We start from the raw sequence: 15,779 nt of genomic DNA on the forward strand, positions 1-15,779 counted from the left end.
GTCCGGGCCGGTGGATCAGAGGGCAGCAGGAAACGCTCCTCTCTGGCCGCCCTCCCGGGGCAGGAGCCCGTGCTCAGCGCCTGCCACACTAATGTTTGCAACAAAACTAGAGGGAAGAAGGGAGGTAGGGGGTTGGAGAATGAAATTATATGGAAATCAATAGGCTCCGAGTGCTTCAAACAACTGTCCGTACCCGCGGTTATTTCTCAGGGAAGCGGTTTATTATACTCCCGAGGAAGCGTGCGAGGCGGAGAGCTCCCACTATTCCTACCGAAAAAAAAAAAAAAAGAGGGAGCAGAAAGATTAAATACACAAATAGATAGATAAATAGATAAATACCCCGCTTTGTGCTTCGGCGCGCAGGGCCCCGCGCAAGGGGCGCGCGCTCCAGCAGCCACAAGTTGCGCGCTCGGCTCCGCTATAGGAGCGGCCGCGCTATAGGAGTGGCCGGGCTACGAGAGCGGCCCCGCTATAAGAGCGGCCCCGCTATAAGAGCGGCCCCGCTATAGGAGCAGGGGGCGGGCGGGCGGGTGCGGCGGGAGATGCAACAAGGCGCGCGGAGGCAGCGAGCGGCGGCGGGAGGGGAGGCGGCGGCAGCAGCAGCAGGAGAACGAGAAGAAGGAGGAGGAGGAGGAGGAAAAGGAGGAGGAGGAAGGGGGGGGCCGCCGCTCTCGCGAGAGCCCGCCCGGCGCTAGCCACGGCGCGCGGGGCTCAGGTGCGCGCAGAGCGCAGCGCAGCGCGCCCGGCGCCGGCCTCGCACAGCGAGCGCGCACGGGACGCGCCGGGGCCGCGGGGAGCCGCGCGGGCCGCGCAGCGCAGCGGAGCGGAGGCCTCCGCGGCCGCAGAGGCTCCGCCGGCCGCCCCCGCCCGCGCAGCAGCAGCAGCAGCAGGAGGAGGAGGAAGAGGAGGAAGGAGAGCGCCCCGAGAGCACTTTTTGCCGCCGCCACTTGAGGAGCGTTTGTGGATTTACATGCCAAGCCTGCAAGATGATGTCCATGAACAGCAAGCAGCCGCATTTTGCCATGCACCCCACGCTCCCCGAGCACAAGTACCCCTCGCTGCACTCCAGCTCGGAGGCGATCAGGAGAGCGTGTCTACCGACCCCCCCGGTAAGGGACGGGCGGCCGCAGCCCGCTCTTCTCCTTCCTTCTTTCTTTCTTTCTCTCCCTCTCTCTTTCTTTCCCTCTTCTTTCTTTCTCTCCTCTCCTTCCCGTATGCTGCATGTATGTGTATGTGCATTAATAAAAAAACCGCTGCGAGGCACATTTTGACAAGCGGCGCTTAATGTTTTTTTCATGTCTTCCCCTGCAATCATCTGAGCGCCTGTGATCTTTTTTGAAAGCGGTGTTCACACGAGTCGCCGGCTTCATCCACTTTCTGTATTAATTTTTATGACTCGGCCTCTGAAAAGGAAGGCGCTTTATGTGCTCTGGTGTTTGATACAATTCCCCAGCTGAGAGTTACAGATCCATTTATTCTCCTCCTTCTCTTCCTTTCTCTTCTTTCCGTCCTCCTTTTATTTTTATTATATATATATTTTTTCAATTTATTTGTCCCGTTCGCGCCCTCCTCCTCCCCTTTCCGGATTCTCTCCCGCGGCTCCTTGCCCTTTCCGCTATTCCCTTCTCCCTTCCCTTTTCGGCTCCCTCTCCTTGCTGTCTCCCCCGTCTTTCCGCCCCCTCCCTATCTCCCCTCGCCCCTCTGTCATCCCCTCCTCGCCGTGTTCTCTCGGGTGCCCCCTTTGCACCTCACTCCGCCTGCACCGACCCCCCAACTTCGCCCCGCTCGCGCCCGTCCCGCGCGGCTCCTGCCCCCGCTCGCCCCGTCCCGCCTGCGCCCCTCGCCCCCCGCCGCTCTGTTTTGTGCCCCCCTCCCTACCCCCTTGCAGCTGCAGAGCAACCTCTTCGCCAGCCTCGATGAGACGCTGCTGGCGCGGGCCGAGGCTCTGGCCGCCGTCGACATCGCCGTGTCGCAGGGCAAGAGCCACCCGTTCAAGCCGGACGCCACGTACCACACCATGAACAGCGTGCCCTGCACCTCCACGTCCACCGTGCCCCTGGCGCACCACCACCACCACCACCACCACCACCACCAGCCGCTCGAGCCCGGCGACCTGCTCGAGCACATCACGTCGCCCTCCCTGGCGCTCATGCCCGGCGGCGGCGGCGGCGGCGGAGGAGGAGGCGGCGGAGGCGGCGGCGGCGGCGGCGGAGGCGGCGGCGGCCACGACGGGGCGGGCGGCGGCGGCGGCGGCGGCCTCATCTCCAGCTCGGCGCACCCGCACTCGCACATGCACGGCCTGGGCCACCTCTCGCACCCGGCCGCCATGAACGTGCCCTCGGCGCTGCCGCACCCGGGGCTCGTGGCCGCGCACCACGGGGCCGCGGGCCAGGTGGCCTCGGCCGCGGCCGTGGTGGGGGCGGCCGGCCTGGCCTCCATGTGCGACTCGGACACGGACCCGCGGGAGCTCGAGGCCTTCGCGGAGCGCTTCAAGCAGCGCCGCATCAAGCTGGGGGTGACCCAGGCCGACGTGGGCTCGGCGCTCGCCAACCTCAAGATCCCCGGCGTGGGCTCGCTCAGCCAGAGCACCATCTGCCGCTTCGAGTCGCTCACGCTCTCGCACAACAACATGATCGCCCTCAAGCCCATCCTGCAGGCCTGGCTCGAGGAGGCCGAGGGCGCCCAGCGGGAAAAAATGAACAAGCCCGAGCTCTTCAACGGGGGCGAGAAGAAGCGCAAGCGGACTTCCATCGCCGCCCCGGAGAAGCGCTCCCTCGAGGCCTACTTCGCCGTGCAGCCGCGGCCCTCCTCCGAGAAGATCGCCGCCATCGCCGAGAAATTGGACCTCAAAAAGAACGTGGTGCGGGTTTGGTTTTGCAACCAGAGACAGAAGCAGAAACGGATGAAATTTTCCGCCACCTACTAGGTGTGTGTTGGGGGGGAGGGCGGGGAGCGCTGGGGAGATGCGGGGGGATGAAGGAAGGGGCGACCCGGACCCGCTGCTGCTGCTGCTGCTGCTGCCGTCGGGGGGGCCGGGGCTGCCGGGCGCCCGCGGACTCAGCGACGGGGCCGAAATTACCCCGGACTCGGCGCGGGGGGCGGGAGGGGAAGGTGGAGGGACGCTATAAATTATTGAAACGAAAAGACCCCGGGACACCCACGAGGAGGAGAGAAGGAAAAAACGCTCTCGAAGCCCGTGGGAGTCACTCCTGCATCCCGATCCCCCCCCTGCCCATCCTTTCCCCCCACCCCCCCGCGGCAGAAAGAGCGACTGAAAGCGGGAACACACAGACACACACCGAGAAACGCCGCGACAGCGACAGCCACACGCCGAGAAACCGAAGTCACAACTTTCAGAAGGGAAACAAAACAAAAACAAACAAAAAACCCAACCTCCAAACCCGGAAGGTGAAACTGTTGGTGACGATGCTACATTTTGTTTCGGTTGGGGTCTTTCATTACTTTCCTATAGTTTTTATTATTATTATTATTATTATTATTATTATTATTATTATTATTATTGCTTTTTCTTCCCCCCCCCTTTGCTTGATGATGAGGAAGACGATGGTTCCGTGCGCGGCTTATTTATTTATTTATTTATTTATTTATTTATTATGCGTGTGTGCGCGTGCCCATTTTTTTTTCTTTGATTTTTTTAAAATATTAATGTTATGATTATTATTATTTCTAATGAGGCTTTGGCGATGGGTCTTGTCTGTGCCGGGGGTCGGGCTGGGGAGGAGAGCGGGCAGCTCCTGCCTTTCTCCCCCCGGCCCCGCTGGGGCAGGAGGAGCTGGGGAGTCCTCCGCTTTGCTCCCCGCTGCTGCCTCTGAAATCCTAGATAGATAAAGTGGGGGGAAAAAAGAATAAGGTGGGGGAAAAGGGGGGAAAGAAAAGTTACTTCGCGTCCCCTTTGTTCCTGTCCCTTCCCGTCCTTTGCCCAAAGACCAGTCGCTGTGTCAGAGGGAGATGCCAGCCAAGGTAGCCGCGATACCCCCCTTAGCCATGGGGGAGATGCCCAGGTGGCCCTATAGGAGACCCAGCGGAGCCCCCGCTCGGGGCAGCGCCCCGGGCTCCGAGGGAAGCAGCGAGACGGGGCGCGGGGACATCGGTTTCCGAGGGGCTCCACGGGGGGACAAGTGGGGAGAAAGGAAAAAAGGAAAAGAAAAAGAAATAGAGAAAAAAAAAAAAAGAGACACTTTGGGGGTTGCAACTCGTTTATTGTAAATAATAAACGTTAGGTAGCGGGGGCTGGAGGCGGGGGGGAGTGGTTCGGTTTGCACTATCATAGTCTCCCGGTTTGGAAGCGATAATGATATTCCTTAAAAAAAAAAAAAAAAAGCGACGCTAATAGTAACCAAGGCGTTTCGTGAATTGGAAATATATAATAATAATAAATATGAATAAATAAAACAATGCTCGGAGCTCATTAGGTAAAATATCAGCTCTGTGCACAAGACGTTGCTTGGGTCTGGCTGCTACTGAATGACTGTCGATGCTTTTAGCGAGCAAGAAATTTCTGACCAGAAAATACCCTCCTTTTAAAAACAAAACAAACAAGAGACTGAAATGATGCATGACCTAAAAGAAAAGGGGGTGGGAGGGTGGTAAAGAAAAAAAAAAGCATAGAAAGATCCGCGATGAAGTCTCAATATTATTTATTTATTTAACTATTTATTTTATTATTATTAATAATATTATTTTGTGTATCATTGTTTGCAGCGCAAACATTCTATGCATTTTGAAACTGAGCACTAATTAGACTAGCTTCTGGTAGACTCTTTTGTGGATGGTGTAATTTCACAGTTTAACTGCCTGTTTTCACCGAAAACACAAACATTCTTGTCACGTTCTTGTATTTAGAATTAAAAGAGGAAAAAAAAAGGAGAAAAAAAAAGTGAAGAAGCCGATTGTAAATATTTTCTTTAATGCACAAAGGAAAAAAAAAGTTACAAACTGCAACCACGTGTGGATCCTGAAATGTCTCACTGAATAATCTACCTGTCCATGTCTGTTTGCTGAGCTTTCTCCTGGGTTGTGTCTTTACTCCATTTCTTTCTATCAGAAATATTTCTGTACGCCAAAATACAACATGGAGATGCGTCCCAGCATAGCTACAAATAAAACAAACGTGAAAACAGAATAGTTATTATTATTGGGTGCATTAAAAAAAAAATCTATTTCCCGAGACACGGCTGGTAAATTCAAGGTGTAGCCGTTAGACGATAAGACTAATTCTACCAAAAAAGAAAATAGTGAGAGATGTATTTTTCTGCTAAATCCAGAAATCATTACTTTGAGATAGCTCTTATGTGAAAATCGGTGCTCTGAATAAAATTAACTATATATTAGCTGCGTGTGTTTCTTGGAGTTTATTCTATAACTGCAGAATATAAATCAAAGTAAAAATTTTAAAAGGACTTCTGAAGTATTTCTTTTCAGTTTGCTGAAAGGATTATGCACCTACAAAATATGTATAAAGAAAAAGAAAAGCTTGGGTGGTTTCAGGTTTATATGTTATTTTGACTGGCCTAATTGCACTTAATTATGTAACAAAATACTTTATTTTTATTTTGGGTTAATAAATATAAAAATCATAAACTGATCTCTCCTTCTGTTGTAAATGCAATTGTTCATTAGGAACGTATAGGATGCCACCTACTGCTTCAAGTGATCAAAGAACCTCTTTCTATTTCTGATGACCTGTGACTAGATCGGATGCCAAATGTAAAAAGTTACTTAATAGCTGGGATTATTTCTTCTGTAGACATATTTTAGGCAACTCTTTTTCATTTCACCGGTAAATCTGTGAATCAAGACACGTGATGTTCAGAAAAGAATAATACGTTCAAAAAGCTGTGACTTTAAGCAACTGTTGATGTTTTAAAAAAAAGCACTAAAGGTATTTTTAAAAACATAGCTCTCGTCCACCGGAATATGACTTGTTTCTGTTGTTATTAATTTGAAATGTCATCAGAATTTTTAATAAATGCATTTGTAAAAATATTATTTTATAGAAAAGTATTACCGGATATCTTTTTTTTTTTTTTTTGGAGAGTCAGAAATAAGCAAATAAAATTAATTACAAGTGTTTTTTTTCATCCTCCCCAAACAACGGTAATGTTACAAGCGACAGCACATTTGTATTATACGATAATGACCCATGTATGTATTGAAAAGTTGAGGAGCTTGTTTTGTAATAAGTACAATCCTTATCGAGTACAAAGGAAAAAAACATATGTTAATAAAACATATCATGAAAATAAAAGCTTTGCAGGGTTTCCTATTTTTGTTATGGTAGGAAACTGTGCAAAACCGGAATGTTCTGCTTTCTGTTGGATGATCCTGAATATTTCATAAAAATATCGGTGAGGCCTTTTTCATAAATGCCTCACTAAAAATAGCTCAGAAAAAAAATATATATATAAATAAAAAACAGAGAGGGAGAGAAGTTTGTATTTGTGTTCCTAAGGACTAACTTAAAAACTGTGAAAACGTTCATTTCCAATGAGAGAGTAAAAAAGAAAAGACGAAGAGACAGAAAAATCATTCGCATTTATTCCCACCCCAAGCAGCATGAAATCGCCTGCGCAGAGAAGTCCAGTTGGTTGAGGGGAAAAAAAAGAAAAACAAAACCAAAGATATATATATATATATGTATGTATACACACATATTTCTTATAATATAGATTATTTTCCTTCTAATAGCGAGAAGGACCCTTGGCGGACGGAGGCTGCGACCCCTTCTCTCTTCAGCAGCTGCTGCCGCTGGAGCAGCCGCGACCTTCCCTAGGACCTTGGGCACCGCCGCCGCTTCCATTTCTTTCCCCCCCCCTCTATCTGATGCCTCTTCCCGCTTTATTCTCGTGATCCCCGCGTCCTAAACCCGCACGATCCGCTCTGACTCCTGGAATTTCTCTTTAGCACTTGCTCTCCCATCGCTTTCAACTCAGATTAGGCCGTCATAAGTGAGTAACAGACACCCACTGCCAGCTCCTATTGATTTTCTACTCTCCTGTGATATTAAGACTAATTCGGTCCTCGTTCAACAAGTAAAAAGGGTTCCCCAGAAGGGGAACGATGTTTCCTACGGAGCAGATTTTATGATTTATGTGCCTCGCTTCCCCCCTCCTACCACCCCTCAATGCCCCCCTTTTCCCCCGCAGAGAGACAGATTTGTCGAAAGGTAATTTTTGTAACTCGGAAGGACTTGATCGCGGAGACCTGGGTACCAGCGCTGCTGCCCTGCGCAATCCCGGCATTTCCCAGACGATTTGAACCCCCTCCAGTTATTTATGCCTCGCTTTCCAGGCGACGCTATTTTTTAAGGCTTTATTATATTTACCTGCTGCTTCCAAAGGGGGGCTTGGGGGAGGAAAAGCCTAATTGATTTCTGAAAAGATCAGCAGCAGAACTGCAATCCGCACGGGAACCTGCGAGAGCGGCCCGTTATTCGCAGTAATTGCGTTATTTAAGGGCTGCTAAAAGCGGGGTCGGCGGGAGCGGTGCCAGCTGCGCGGCCGCGCCCGGGCGCTGCAAACACAATTACGGAGCCTCCGTGAATAATTCATGGGCTGAGATTTGGAAAATTAATAAAATGAATTAGAACAAGAGGCTAATTAAAAACTTTAGTAATTGTTGTCGAGGCATCTTGATGGGAGGCGTGCGGCACCAACCCCCCCCTTCTTTTCCCCTCCTTTCCTCCTTCCTCTTCCGCTTTTGGGAAACACTTCCCCGTCCCCCTTGCCCCCCTTTCCTTTGCCCTGAAGGCGACTGCGCTTGGGCAGGGGGCGTTGGGTGGATATATAGGTCAGGTGCAGCCGAGACGGGACCGCGGGGGTAAAAACTCTTTTTTTTTTTTCTGCACCCTGGTTAAGCAGGTGGCGAAGGGAAGGGGGACGGAGGGGCGTGAGTCGCATGCAGGGCTTGAAAGTTGGTCTAGAAAAGCGGCTTTTCCGCGTGAAACCGTCGCCTCGCAAGCGCTCCTCGCCCTTGCAGGAGCCGCGGGCGCGCAGCGGCTCCGCGGGGCTCCCCCGGACCCCGATCACGCGTCTCTTGTATGGAATATGTGTTGGGAAGGGAAAGGGAAGTGGTGGAGAGAACTTTAAAAAATGCAACGTCGTCAGACGTTTATAGCTCCAAGGAGCGAAGTATTTAAGAGGCGTTGCATCAAAATTAAACGCTAAGAAAGAGTCGCTACGCTGAGGATAAAGGATGACTCCGCATTGATTTTTCGCGGCGGAGTCCTGAGCAAATTCTCCAAACAGGCTCCTCGTGTGGCAAGGCTGAGCCCCCCTCCTGGTTGTCCCCAGAATGGTGGGAACGGCCGCAAACGCTGCGAAAACGCAGGTGCGAAGAGGCGCGGAAGGGCACGCGTGGCCCGGGGAAAAGAAAGCGGCCGGAAAGGTGCAAGCCGAAGCTAAAATATGCAAAATCTTGGTGCTTTTATTCTTATTATTACCATTATTCAACGGAAAAATCTGTTTCTTGCCGAGGGGTTTTGGCAAGTCAACACGAACACATCTCCGTTCAGGAGATGCCCTCAAAGAAGCCAATGCGCCCATATTCACAAACACCACCCTCATGGTGGTCATGGCATTAACCGAATTACTGCCAAAAGTTGGTTTCTTATATATCGCACTAAATCCCTGCCTCTCTTCACTCCAGCTTAATGTATACAAACTTTTGTACACGCGGATCAGAATGAAACAAAGTGTTGACAGCATCCAGCAGTGGAAATTCACTTACACGAGACTTTCTTTTTTTCCGCTGAAGTGTTGACAATAAACATTTAATGAAGGCAGAGACTTGGATGTCTCCAGACAGTGTCAGAATACTTTAAACAGACCATTAGCATGGCTTCTTCTACTTCAAACAGAGCACACTATACCATAACATTATAAAAATACAAAGTATGAAACAAATAATCTGTTTATACAGATATTTTAAGCTGTTCTCACCGGTTCTGACATCCACTGTATTTAGTAACAGAAACTTACTCATTTCAGATTACTCGCGCTTAAAAAATGTTAAATACAGTTAATGCAATATTAATCGCCCTTTGGTGATATAAAATGCAATATTTTCAGGCAGCTATCGAGCTTTTCTAGAGGAAGAGCTGATGAAAACAGTCACAGCTGAATAGTGGAGAGAAAAAAGGCCGGTATTTATTGCTTTTGTTTGGCTTTTGGCTACAGAGACAGGAACATTTCTAATGGGGTAAGGACATTTATTTTATCTGCAATCTATTGCTGCGAGAACAGGAGTGGCAGATGGGGTTTGGCGTTATATTCTCCGAGTAATTTAGAGCAAATCCTAATAACTAATAATGATTTATGTTAATTTCTATCACTTATGTGACTTTATTAAAGCGGCGCTGAAAAAAGGAAAGAGGGGGAGGTGGGAGATGGAGGGAGAGAGGGGAGGAAAAGGAGGAGACTGGCGAGAGGCAAAGCCGAGAGTGCCTGGAAAGGAGCCGCAATTCCTGCCCCAAGGAAGCGTGGCTGGAGGTTGCCCCCGTGTTCGCGGGCTCCGTGGGCGCCGCTTCCCCACGCGCGACCAAAAGCGGAGCGGGCGGCGGAGGGAGAGGCGCCCGGCGCTGGATGTGCTGCCGGGTGCGAGGAAACGCGCCCGAAAGGACGGAGAGCAGCGGAAGAGCTGCAAAAGCTAGAAAGCCCTCAAATGTGCAAATGTGCAGCATGCAAAAATAACTTTTTTTTTTTTAATAATTCCGGGCAATTTCGGGGTGCCGGAGATATGCAGTTCTCTACTCAAGCTGCGTCGGCTTTTACTGCTCACCGAAAATTTCTAGTTCCTACCAACAGGAAATGTTATATTTTTATTCAGGGGAACAAAAAAAAAGGTGGGGGGCGGCGGTGGGAGTGGGGAGGGCGGTGGGAGTGGGGAGGGCAGCCCTTGCAATGAGTCGGTCGCACCTTAATGCTCTTCAGCGACCGAGAGGACCAGGGTGCACTCGCGTAAACAGGGGCCCCGCACCGCCCTGCGCGGGCTGAAATGAGGGATTTGCGGGATTTCTGCCCCCCCGCGCTGCTCCGCGTGGCAGGACCGGTTTGATGTGGGAGCCAGGAGCCACTTACGGGATTTTGAAAGAGGGTGGGGGTGCTGTTCGCTCCTGGCAATTTACTTTCCCAGCTACCTTTATGCGTTTTTCTGCCTTAAGGCATGCAGTCTGAAAGTAAAGCAACATCAAAGCTCCCTTATTAACACTATTTTCCTGAAATCAGACGACGAATCTACCTGAAACGTTTAATCTAGTGTTAGCGCTTATTTCCCAACAAAACAGCCAGAACAAAGTTCAAACGAGCTAGGGCAGTCATCTACGGGAGACTAAAAGGCGAAGTGCGGGCGGTGATTTATGCTTCCGTCAAAACCCTTGAAACGGATTAGATAAACCCTGTGCTTTGCCGAGTCCTCAGCCCCTGCTTTGTGCAACGCAGCTCCCGGCCCCAACCAGCGCGGCAGCGACCGGCTCCCCTCGCCCATTGCAGCAGGCGCAAATGAGGCCGCTCAGGAGTGGGAAGAGTTTCCCGACTTTCCGGTTATCCGAGGAAAAAGAAAATTAAAAAAAAAAAGAAAGAAAAAGGTTTTTCTGCTCTGCGAGCCTGCGAGCTGGCCCTGCATTTATTTATTTATTTAAAATATGACCGCCTTTCACGCACGGCAATTTCCGCGTAATAAAGTTTATTATTATTATCATCATCATTCGTAACATCCTTTATTTGTGCGTTTATTTATTTATTTATTTATTTTCCGCCTAGGTCAGGCGGAAAATAAATAAATATATAAATAAACGAAGGCGCGCATAATAAATAGATAAATAAATAAATGAATGAAAGGCCGGGCTTTCTCGACGCGGCGCCGCTCGCGCGGGGCTGGTGCCGGGGCGGGTTTCTCTTGGGCAGCTCCGCGCCCGCGGAGCCCCGCCAGGGCCCGCGGTTGGGGTCGGGGAGGGGGGTTGTTATTGACTCTGCAGAGGGGCGGCGGGGGCGCGCAGCCCTCCCGCCCGCCCGCGCAGCAGCCTCTAATATGTTAATGGCCGCGGGCGATGCCCGCGGTAGCCTCGCAAGCTGCCGCGCGCGCCATATGTCGGGCCGGTCGCCACATGGATCTATTAATCAAAGGCGGAGGCGGGGGGAGGAGAGGGAGCGAGGGGAAGAAGGGAAAAACGAGCTTTTAATGCCCCCCCTCCCCGCCTTCCATTTTCCCGGGTACTTTCGCCTCGCAGCTCTCTCAGCCATAAAGACCCCGAGTGCCTCCAACGCGCAGCTGGGCTCCCCGTTTGAGGCGCCCGCTTTCACCCTCGTGTGAGCAGCTCGTCCCGCCGCGGGGGACACGCGTTTCCCTCGGCCAAGGGGCTGGCTGGAAGGGGCAAAGGGCCCCCAACCCGCGCCCTCGGCTCCAGCCCCTTCGTCGCCCCCTCTCCCTGCCCGGTCTGGAGCGCGGGGACCCCCAGGGGCCCTGCTCGGTACCGGGGTGAAGGGGCCCGTGACCTCCCGCCCACGGCCGGTTCCGGGGTCCCTCAGCAGCGCCGCACGCGGGACCAGCGGGACCGTCCGAACCCGAGCGGTTCAGGGCAAACACAGATGCGCCGAAGCGTCTGAAGCGAAGGCTCGGGAAGGCGCTCCCGGGCCTCGTTACGGCTCCTTAAGGCTCGGGAAGGTGCTGCTGGGCCTTTTTTTTTTTTTTTTTTTTTTTTTTTCTCCCAGGTTAGCGTGACATCCATATACACCCAGATTGCACCTCGATCCTGTTGAGCAGCGCCTGGATGGCACATCGAGACCCAGCCTGGGCATCAACACCCCCAGCGAAACCCCCAGGCTGGTGGGATTTTCTTCCTTTTTTAAAATTTTTCTTTCCTCTCCCCCCACTTTTTTTTTTTTTCTTGACATACTACATAAAGTTTTGAAACTTTAAGTTAGCTTTAAAAAAAAAAGCTACAGAGGGTGAACGAAGTGTTGAGCGGAGGAAGAAGGGCACAGGGCGCAACCTCGGGCAAGGTCCCCCCCGCGGAGGTTGCGCGGGCGGGCTGGGTCCCCCCGCGCTCCGCTCCGCGCCGAGCGGCCATCCCGTAGGCGCTGGGCACGGGTGGAAACGCGCGCGGAAAGGGCTAGGACGTGGGCTGGTTCAGGGACCAGCAACACCCGGAGAAACTTCGATTTCATTTTTTTTAAAATCCTGGTTTACATTAAAAAATCCCAGAGTCTAGCTCATTAAAATTCCCTCTGTTGGCGCAGTCTATCACAGAGAGACAAGTTGGAGCGAAGAAGCGCTTGAGAGTTTCTGAGGTGGCAGGTATAGTACAGTAAACCTATTGATTGCCTTGTACAGTACATTGAGTATCTTATGTTGAAGTCAGTTTTAAAGACAGGCTTATTTTCTGACCTTCCTCCCCCTGCTCTGCCTTTCAGGGGATGGAAAAATAATGAGTGCATCTGTGCTTGGATCTGAAGCTGGCACCCGTCCTCGGGAAGGTTTTCTTTTAATACAGATTGCATTTAACCTGCAAAACCCAGCAAAGCCTTCCCGAGCAGCACTTTGTATCAACACAGAGCTAAAGCACGGGATGAATGTCAGATACTCTGCATTTCCACCTAGCTAGGGTCTTACTACCTTTAAATTTTGGTGCACACGCCACCCATCGTTTCCTTTTTCCATTTAAAAGGTAACCCATATATCTGTCGTTTTAGGTTTCCAAAGACTCGTAACTTAATTCCTTCAGGCTATTCATCAGCACAGTAATTAAACTAGCAAATGGATGTAAATAAAGTGAAATTGGTTTCATGACAGATGAGCCGAAGAGGCCTCTGACATGAAACAAGCCAGGACAATAATTATTTCTGCACCGGGCTATATGAGGAACTCCATCTGGATTTATTAGGTGCTGCAAGTTATTTGCTGGGAGCAGGAAAGACAGGGGAACTCACTTTAATTTGACAGCATTTTTTTTTTTTGCATCCTAAGTAGGTTACAGAAATATAAATCTGGAATTATCTTCGCCGATACTCTGAGAAGCCTCTACCCAGTGCAAAAAACCTCGGCCACGAAAATAAACAGCAGGAGAAAGGCTAATTAAACAGCTTCTCCCCAAGTGCTACATGGGAGAGGCTCTGCATGAAAATCCCACTCTCCAAGCATCCACGATTAAATTATAATCCAGATCACCGTCGCAGCCAAAAATAGACACACTTTTCTATATATCTATGCGAGATATAGCAGAAAAAAAAAGGGCAAATCTACATAGCCTAGGTTTCCAAAATGCTTCTCATATATACATATGTGTATACATACATGCATATATATTCAGCTAACGGTATCTACCCAGATTCGTCCTCTCCCACTTTGTTTTCCCGTGAAGGAAAAGTTGGTAATTGAGGAGAACCAGATTAAAAAAAAAAAAATCTGGGAAAGCGAGGGTGTGGATTCCACAAGGCTCAGCTATAATTGGAACCATCAGGTCCAGCTTGAAGTGGAAGTAATATCCAGAATAAATAAATAAATATATAGAAGAGGCTCTCACAGCAGGTGCGGATTAGTCCGTTTTTTTTTCTCCCACGAAAAAGATTAGGAAGTGGCTGCTTGATGCTTAAACGTACTCTCAATTATTTAAGCGCCCCTTCCGTGATTAGCAAGTAAAAGAGACGCTCCCAAACGCTGGAGAGACGGAGCAGGACGGAGGCGGCTCCTGCACCCCCAAACTCCTCATCCATGTGTATATATACACCTATATGTGTAAATATAGACTGCAGCCCAACGGCGCTTCGCAGGCGATTTGGTTCTGCGAAAAGATTTTTTCCCGGGAATGCTGGACTCTCACGTTCTTTCCAATACATGGGGGAAAGAAAAAAAGATCTCAAAGCACCCCCTCTCCGAAGAGAAAATAAGAAAACAACAATAACAAAAAAGGGGGGGAGATAAAATACCCCAGCGAATCCATCCTGTTGGAATGGACTGGATATGACTGGAAAAAGCGTCTATCGTGCTAGACAGAGAAGTTTGGTCAGAGAAAATATTTATTATTATTGTTTGCAATTAAATCAGCGGCGTTTTCCATCCTTCCTCGTGGAAGGGACTGTCATAACTGCAAAGCCGGGGAGAGATCCTAAAGGGACCGCAATCCCCTTATGTCTGGGGCTCTCCCTTTTAACACACACACCAGACTAATTATTTAAAAGTTCTTGCAAAATTAGGAGGCGCAGCCCAGTCCTTTAATTAGAATACGGTGTGAATAGGGATAGCATATGGAGGAGAATGTCAAGAAGAGGGTGCCAGGGGCAGATCCTAGGAAATCTGTATTCATTTCTGCCTCCTGTTTGTTCAGTAATCTCTACCATCATAACTAAATCTTGGAGCACTGATGTAGTTCGAGTTGTTGTTGACTCAACGTCAAAATTCAATCACTGGGGGTTTTGCATCAGCCGGGCTACTTATTTGTCTAATAAATCCGTCATTTTGTAAGAAAAATATTTGAGCAGCCGTACTTGACCTCTTGGTATCCACGAGCCACATTTATTCCTACCAGTTTACAAATGCAAAATGGAGATGATCATCTTAATGCCTCGAGGTGCTGTGTTGATTTCTGATTGGATTTTAGATGGAAATGTCTATTTTAAATACCCCGTGATTAAATTGTACATATAATAGAATTCCTACCTCTCCACCCCAATCCTGCTTTGCGAAGCCTGGCTTTATTTCACAAGAAATGCTATTTAAGCAAAAATGGCTTTCTTAAATAACTTGTCAACCCCCCGCTGCAAAATTTTCTCATAGTGGGAAACTTAGGCGGATCCTGGGATATTTTGGACTGGATGGTGCCAGACTGGGAATGGCAGTGTGAGGAGCTGCCTGACCCGTGATATTCTGCGCTGGGGATGGCGGGGGCGGAATATCCTGCCTTTATTATTTTCGTGCCTGCTTCTTTTGAAAGGGGGCCACGTCGCAGGCGTCTCGCTGGGGCGTGGGGAAATAACCTCCACGAGGGACCTTTGGGTTGGGAGGGCACGGGGACGGGGAGAAGAAACAAGGTCAGAAACGGGGGAACCGGCGGAAAGGGCGGGTGAGTCCCGGGACCGCCCCGAGACCGCCCCGTCGGGCCGGGCCAGGGCAGAGCCGCCGCTCCCGGCGGAGCCGCTTTTTGTTGCGGCCACCGCTACTGCTGCTGCTATTACTACTGTTACTGTCATTGCTACCATTACCACTATTACCATTATTACCAATAATATTACTTTTACTATTACTATTAACACCAATACTATTACTACTACCATTGCCATTACCACTCCTATTACTACCAATACTATGACTAGTACTATCAATACTAATGCCATTACTACTAATACTATAACTCTTACTCCACTCCCACTTGTTTTTTGACTCCCTTCCCTCGAGCTTCCCTCTCTACTGGCCGCCGGGATATTTAAGCCTCCATGGGAAGAGAAATGGTCATCCTCAATATCAGAGCCCCAGTTCTGACCTCTGTGGATTGGTGCCCCCTCAACCAGCATCTCCTTGCCAAGGGCCCCAGAAGGAGCTGGAGACACATGGGCAACATGGGAGCTCTCTGGTGGGCTTCACGCGGCGGCTCTCCCTTGTGGACTCCTTAACAAAACACCCAGGACGAGGAAGGGGGGAAAGAAAGGGAAATAATTCAGCATATTGAAAATATTAATGTTGGCTTGGAGGAATTAATGTAATGGGCCATAGTTATTAACAACTTATAAAGGCTTAAATCAATATAAATTAATTTAATTATGATTTCTAAT

General features: G+C 49.9%; 1 protein-coding gene across 1 annotated transcript; it reads left to right on the plus strand.

The window, feature by feature from the left end:
- Positions 1–922: 922 nt before the first annotated feature.
- POU4F1 (POU class 4 homeobox 1) lies at positions 923–2,933 on the plus strand. The gene is made up of 2 exons (XM_088540269.1): positions 923–1,109; positions 1,889–2,933. The coding sequence occupies exons 1-2, from the start codon at positions 987–989 to the stop codon at positions 2,924–2,926; spliced, it is 1,161 nt and encodes a 386-aa protein (XP_088396395.1). The 5' UTR covers positions 923–986; the 3' UTR covers positions 2,927–2,933.
- The last annotated feature ends 12,846 nt before the right edge of the window (positions 2,934–15,779 follow it).

Source organism: Tinamus guttatus, unplaced genomic scaffold, assembly GCF_059628265.1.
Source record: "Tinamus guttatus ecotype Peru unplaced genomic scaffold, ASM5962826v1 Tinamus_guttatus_pri_ptg000058l, whole genome shotgun sequence".
In the NCBI taxonomy this organism is placed as follows: Eukaryota; Metazoa; Chordata; class Aves; order Tinamiformes; family Tinamidae; genus Tinamus; species Tinamus guttatus.

What these genes read in the sequence shown, in the direction of transcription:
- POU4F1 (XM_088540269.1), top strand. Translation starts at nt 987, where the DNA reads ATGATGTCCATGAACAGCAAGCAGCCGCATTTTGCCATGCACCCCACG. An exon ending in CGTGTCTACCGACCCCCCCG is followed by an intron (nt 1,110 to 1,888) that starts GTAAGGGACGGG and finishes ACCCCCTTGCAG; the next exon opens with CTGCAGAGCAACCTCTTCGC.